The 7,226-nt window shown below is 35.4% G+C and overlaps 1 protein-coding gene across 5 annotated transcripts in view; it reads left to right on the top strand.

The window, feature by feature from the left end:
- Window positions 1-7,226, top strand: part of PIK3CA (phosphatidylinositol-4,5-bisphosphate 3-kinase catalytic subunit alpha) — a 76,754-nt gene that overhangs the window by 26,479 nt on the left and 43,049 nt on the right. For all 5 annotated transcript variants that reach the window (XR_006274077.1, XM_038415576.2, XM_038415583.2 and 2 more), the window contains exon 2: window positions 3,924-4,340. Coding sequence is in view for 4 of the 5 variants with exons in the window: in XM_038415576.2 (XP_038271504.1) it covers window positions 3,989-4,340 (352 nt within the window). In the remaining variant the exon portion in view is untranslated. The remainder of the gene's footprint in view (window positions 1-3,923; window positions 4,341-7,226) is intronic.

Below are 7,226 nucleotides of genomic sequence, written 5' to 3'. Positions count from 1 at the left end.
GACTTATCCACTCCCAGTCTCTATTCAAGCCTAAGTTAATTGTATCCAGTTTGCAAATTAATTCCAATTCAGCGGTCTCTTGTTGGAGTCTGTTTTTGAAGTTTTTTTTATTGAAGAATAGCCACTCTCAGGTCTGTAATCGAGTGACCTGAGAGATTGAAGTGTTCTCCAACTGGTTTTTGAATGTTATAATTCTTGACGTCTGATTTGTGTCCATTTATTCTTTTATGTAGAGACTATCCAGTTTGACCAATGTACATGGCAGAGGGGCATTTCTGGCACATGATGGCATATATCACATTGGTAGATGCGCAGGTGAACGAGCCTCTGATGTTCTCCCCCCGCCCCCCCAAAAAAACAAAAAAAACCCTCCACCAATAAAAACAATTCAGCAAAATTGACAGGAATTGACAAAATGTTTTGGTGTTGCCAAATCTGCAAATTCTCCACAAAAAAAAAGTTTCAATTGAAAAATATCATCCAGCGCTGCTTATAATGAAATGTTTTATTGAATGGAAATTCTTTTAAGATAGCCAGACTACCTCAATTCTGCCCTCATTGCAATGGCATGAGAAAATGAGACTACCTTATCTATCCAGAACAGGGTTAGTTTTGTACAGTAGAACCTTAGAGTTATGAAAGCCTTGGGAAATGGAGGTTTTTATAACCCTGAACAAAATGCTATGATTTTTTTCCAAAGTTTACAACTGAACAGTGACTTAATACAGCTTTGAAACTTTACTATGCAGAAGAAAAATGCTGCTTTTAACCATCTTAATTTAAATGAAACAAGCACAGAAAGCTTCCTTACCTTGTCAAATCTTTTTTTAAACTTTCTTTTTTTTCTTTTTTAGTAGTTTACATTTAACACAATATATTGTATATGCTTTTTTGTCTCTGCTGCTGCCTGATTACATGATTCCAGTTCCAAATGAGGTATGTGGTTGACCAGTCAGTTTATAACTCTGAGGTTCTACTGTGTGACAGCAAAAGCTAGAACGCTTCGCTCTTTATCTCGGGCCTTCTTTATGGTCATTTCTTGTTCACCGGAAAGTGGATGATACAGATGACTGATTTAGACCAATATTTTACGTCTTCAGACAGCATAGCTCTTAGTAGTGGAAAAATGCATGTACCAAACCAAATAGGAAAGTGGTCTACGAAGCTTTTTTTTTTTTAAACTACTCAATGTGTAGAGGAATGAAGATAAAAGTTAAATATGTTACATGCATACTCAAACTACTTTAATCATTTTGGGCACAATCTAAAATATAGGTGTGCATTATCGATAATTGCAACAGGTGGTTAGTGGGGTTGAGAAAGGAGAATCAATAACAGTGGTTCAGGAAGACGCTGTAACCAGCCCAAAGACTTGGTAGTTTGGTCAGTGAGGGGCCTGTGAGTTTTCTGGCTACTTGTGGTGTTTCAAAATTCTGGTGGTCTGGAGGGGTGATTAACCATGATTTGGAAGTGCTCATCCCTGCCCTTAATTGTGTCTATGTAATATCTATACCAAAATAATTTGTTACAGTAATATTCCTTGAGCTGTTTTAAAAACAGAATTGATTCCCTTTATTCCAGGCAGCCTTCCAGTTTTCTCAAAACAAGACAAAAACACAAACTGCTAATTATACTTTGAAAATGTAAACCGAAATTCTTTTACTCTCCAAATACAAACCATGATGGTATTCTTACACACAAGTGGAGTGAATGTGCACATAGGATTAATGTGCGCACAGTTTCAGCATATGCTTCTAGCGCCTACTCTGTCAGAGGAAAAATAAAATGCTGTTTTAGTGTGATTGTTCTAAAATGGTGACTTGCCCATTGGCCTACTTGCAGCCCACACTCTCTTTTAGAAAACAAACATATTGACTATTTTAAGATTTGTACTTCATAAACATAATTTTATTTTGAAAAATTATTTTGGGTCTGCTAAGACTTGCTGAATTGTTTGATATTGTAATCTAAAATTAAATATTTTTTAAAAGATGCCTACACTTTTTTCAGCAGCCTAATGTTACAGAACTAGGCCAGTCTGCACTATAAAAATTAACATGCTTAAACATGGGGGTTAGGATGATTTGGACACAACCATGTTTATCACTTGTTTTGCATATGTGGACAGAAAACATGTTCTGAACAGGACACCCAAATTTTAACACTGATAGATATCTAGGTTTGTAACATGGTTCCCCTATATCTCTCTCCTGACCATACTGGTAATAAATAAATTAAAAAAAAAACACACCACACAACACTTTTTGTAATATGATTTAACTATAAGTATGTTAGACAACCATAATTTTGGTAGTGTAGACTGGAGTCTTGTTCTTGTCTTGGTTGACTCGGAACAAAAACAGTGTAGGAGAAAATATTGCAAGCCAGTGTAGGGGAAAATTATTGCCAGTCATCTCTTCATGACAAACTCTTTCAGAAATGATTGGCTTGTATACTAATATACTTGTATATTAATAAGTACAACTTTTTTTTTGGCTTGACACTTTCCTCATAATATATTTTTCCACCATCCTTTTGGGACATCAGAATTTCTGCATCATCTCTTGTCATAAGAGACTGAAATATATTCTATAAAATGGCTTTTGTCATTGAAGAATGGGAGAGAGGGAGACATGGATATAATAAATGCAGTGATGACGAGTATGTAAAAAATAAAATATATGAGGAAACTTGATTTCTGCGTATGATTTATAGAAAATTGCAAGATCAGGCTTGTTTAAATAGATTTATACTAATTCTGTGTTAATCAATAAATGGATTTGTTAACATAGTAATACAAATAATTGTGGGTTATTTTCCTTGTCTCATTTAGTTTTGTTTTAATAATGGGTAGAATGGGGATGCTAATGTAAACAATAAAGAAAGCAATAGATGCTATATAGTGAGAGTAAAGGACTGACTGGGTCTCTCTCTCCACCAAACACCAGTTTTGATATCTTTAGCAAGTTATTTAACCTTGTGCACCTTATTTCCCCATCTGTAAAATGGGGATTCTTACCAACTTTAGACCTTTGAAATACTTCGATTAAAGGATTCTATAATTTCATAGTTTCAATCCTACTCTTTTGTAATTAACACCATATGCAGAAGATGCTTTTAATTTAAATCTCAAATTAAACTCTTATTTATGATCTAGTTGAGCAGTCAGTAGGTATGAGTGTACGTATGTAAAACTTAAAATATCCAAATCTACATTGCCTTCCTCTGGGTCAAACAGAGACATTTCTTTAACTTGTGCAGAAACTAAGCTTTCATTTAAAAAACAAACAAAAAACCTAGCCTTTATGGTGACAAAGAACCTTCTAATCATGAATAGAGTATAGAGATTCAGTGGGTAGACCTGAAAGTGGTGATTTAGCACAATTGCATACCTTCCAAGTTACTATTTTTAATACAAATTGAAACTAAAGCATAGTCATCTGTGAGGTTCATCTGTAAGTTAAAAATAGGTTAATGTTTTAATTATTGGGGGTAATGTAGTGGGGAATGAAGAGAATTATTTAAATGTATTTCAAGCATAAGTGTGTAAATCATTTTAATGGAAAAAAATTAATCCACTTTTTTTTTGCAAATCACTATATGCATATTGTTTATAAGTTTGCAACCAGTATGAATAACATCTGTGTTGCTATTAATTGTACAATTTGAGGGATTTAATTCATATTAAAAATGTGGCTTTTTCCCAGAACTTCCTTTGACATCGGACTTTGGGTTGCCTCCCCTGCACCCACTTAGTAAAAATGCAATAATTTGTATGTCCTACCCCAATTTCGTGTCATAAGCGCTCAGATACTATGTCAGGTGGGGTTATAGAAGAGTCTAAATAAAACTGCTCTCAGTTCTAATTTGTGAGGTTTATATTTTTTCATTCTAATATGTTTTAATGTTTTACATTTATTTAGGTCTCTCCTGTAGGAATCTGTGCTTAAACCTGTTTCTGTTGTAAGTTTACCAAAAGATTAAGAAAATGCCTCCAAGACCATCATCTGGTGAACTATGGGGCATCCATTTGATGCCACCAAGGATCCTTGTAGAGTGTCTTCTACCTAATGGAATGATAGTGACTCTAGAATGCCTCCGTGAGGCCACACTACTGACTATCAAGCATGAACTCTTCAAAGAAGCAAGAAAATACCCTCTTTATCAGCTCCTTCAAGATGAATCTTCTTACATTTTCGTAAGTGTTACACAAGAAGCAGAAAGAGAAGAATTTTTTGATGAAACACGGAGACTTTGCGACCTGCGGCTTTTTCAGCCTTTTTTAAAAGTCATTGAACCAGTAGGCAACAGAGAAGAAAAGATTCTTAATCGGGAAATTGGTAAGATGTTCTGTGTTTTAAAGCTTCCTGATTTACCTAGTTAATAAACTTAATCAGCTTGTCCTCATCAAAATACTAAAAGAGGTGTTGAAATGGGAATGTGATTCTTATCAATTGTAATTTGCTGCCACCTTGCAAAAACTGCAGCAGTCTGGCAGAGTTTTAAGAGTGGTCTTATGAGCTATATAATGAAGACCATGATCACAATAAAACCAGCACTCTTTTATTGTGTTGTGCAAATAAAAAGTTGGGATTTTAACTGCTGCAATTCTAATTTTGGAGAGTGAGTAGCTTTTCACTAGCAGTGGAGGGGGGAGTTTTTTTTTTTTTAAGCAAAATGTCAATGGAAAGTTGTGGCGTGTTTTTGTTTTGTTTTTGTTTTTTAAATTATTTTGAAAGTGTTGGTGGGCTTTTTTGGAGTTTTGTTTTGCCTTTATACAGTCCCCCAGAAATGGTTGTGGAATATTATTTATTACTAATTTTAAAACAGTAGAAATTCTGTCCTCTTAAAATGGGTAAAATATTGTACAAATTGGTTCTGAATCCCGAAGTCATTCCTATTGTTGATTGTCTTGATTGTTTCAGGAAGTAGCATGTAGGGAGGTAGGGAGTTTTTGGTGTAGCCATGTCAAAATATAAAACTGATATTTCCTACTGTGGGGTGGAGAAGGGGCTTGAAAAAGCCACTTAACTATGGTGAATGTGAAGTTGAGTCATCAACTTTTGCAGTCTCAAAACTTTTTGTTTTAAAAGGAAAAGTGTGTAGCCATTTAGGCTAGAAGATAAATTTCCAGCCATGAACAAAGTATAAGTCAGTATCTTTCTAAGTCTGTAAACGGATAGGCAAAAGGAAAGATATTGCATCTGGTTTATATGCAGTTTTTATACTGGTATAACTATTTTTGTTAGGGATGTTTATTTTTTTAAGTGAAATAGTTATATCAATACAATCCCTAGTATGGACACAATTATAAATGTACTTTGTACAAGTATAGTTTCTTCACCTTCCTGTATGGGCATAAGCCATACCAATATAACTGTGACGCATTTGTGGCATTGTACAGTTTTCTCTCTCTCTCAGTACAGTGAAAGCAGTACAGCTTTTGTGTGTAGACACAGATTTAGTTGCTTTGGAAAATTCCACCTTGGTTCCTTTCAGTTGCTTTCCGTGGTAATTTTGCCATATAGTCCCGAGCGTGAGCAATGACATCCTTGTGCTGAATGCCAAGGAAGAGCACACTGTAACTGGATACTACTTGTATTTAATTTATTACCTTACAGCCAGAAACAATTTGAGATCTTCAGTGAAACAGTAATGATTGAAGAGCTAACGGATGTTAGGGATTGTACCTTGTATTTTGGAATAGGTAAAACGGTACAGTTTTTGTGTGTAAACAAGCCTGCAGGCTACTCAAAGCCTTCCCAATCTGCAGCAGAATAATAGGGAACCTTGTAAGCAACAGTGAAGTTGACCAAGAATCCGGTCAATTTCATTTTGTTGCTTATGACCTTTTCTAGGTGGCAGCACAGAGCTAGTCACTGGAGGTATGCACTAGGGAGGAGGACCCCAAATGGAGGCTGGGAAAGGGTTGATCAGTGCAGACAACTGCTATTCTTACAGCAGTTAGGAGAATCAGGGTGCAGTGTAAAAGGAGAGTGCCTCCATCCAGTGTGTTTGAGGAATTCACATTTTAGGTGGTTGATAGCTGATGGTTGCAAAAGATGGAGTCCCTGGGTGTAGAGTCTGTGGACTGCACCCTGTTAGGAATCCAGAACGTTCCTCTTCATCCTAAAACGAGTCTGGAGGGGAAAATAAATGGTAATTTTCCCAGGCTCTGCCCACATGTGATAGCAGTATAAAATTAAACTCATTGTAACTACATTTGAATTCTTAAAGATTAGAGACTGATTAGAGATTTAAATTCTGGAGCACTTAAATTCTGATGCAGCCACTGGGGAAAAATACTAATGTGCAAGTAGTTGTGTTCTGGTCTGAGTCTACTCCACTCTTTCCTAGCAAATTGTTCAAAGGGGGTGGGGAGGGCGTTGAGTTCTCAACATAGCATTGTCTCTGTGGCTCCATATCTTTGGTGCTGTTTGTTTAGTTTGCTGGCTATTAGGACTTGAAAAGTGTATGAAGGGGTGGGTATAAGTAGGTAGGGTGAGTTTGTGGGTGTGAATGAGAGAGTGGAAGGAAAGGAAAATGGAGGAAACAAGACAGAGTGTATAAAAAAATCATGATTTTTAAAATATCGAGTAATATTTATAATTCAAATCAGATTTTTTTATTTATATGTTGCTAATTCTTTCTCTCCCTATTTTATATTTTTCCATGGCTAAAGTGGATATTTTCTACTTGTTTAATTAGTTTCCTGCAAGTTTTCTACTTGTTTAATTAGTAGAATTTCAGATTATTAGAGGTTTTCTTCTAAGAAGTTTCACACTTAAAATGAAGACAAGTCCAGGATTTCATTAACATCCATACTGTGTGTCTTGGGAGCCTAACTTTTAGGTTCCTGCTTCTGAAAACTTTGGGGTTTGAGTGATTTTTGTAAAAAGAAAAGGAGTACTTGTGGCACCTTAGAGACTAACAAATTTATTGCGAATACAGACTAACACGGCTGCTACTCTGAAACCAGTGATTTTTGTGTGTTTGGTTTTTGGTGTGTTGTGGTGTTTTTTTGTGTTTTTTTTTTTTGAATAAAGTTTGCAATAACTTTGTTTAATGTATTGAAATTTTCTTTAACACTGAAGCAGTTTTGTTTTGAAATGACAAAGAATTTGTGCTACTGAGAGAAGTTTTTAATAAAATACAATTTTAGCCCCCAGTGCTGCAAACACTTAGCACTTAGCTTGTAGCAAATGAGTAATCCCATTGAAGTTAGT

The sequence above is a fragment of the Dermochelys coriacea genome, chromosome 9 (assembly GCF_009764565.3).
Source record: "Dermochelys coriacea isolate rDerCor1 chromosome 9, rDerCor1.pri.v4, whole genome shotgun sequence".
Lineage (NCBI taxonomy): Eukaryota > Metazoa > Chordata > Testudines > Dermochelyidae > Dermochelys > Dermochelys coriacea.
This window is presented reverse-complemented; position numbering and strand designations above follow the sequence as displayed.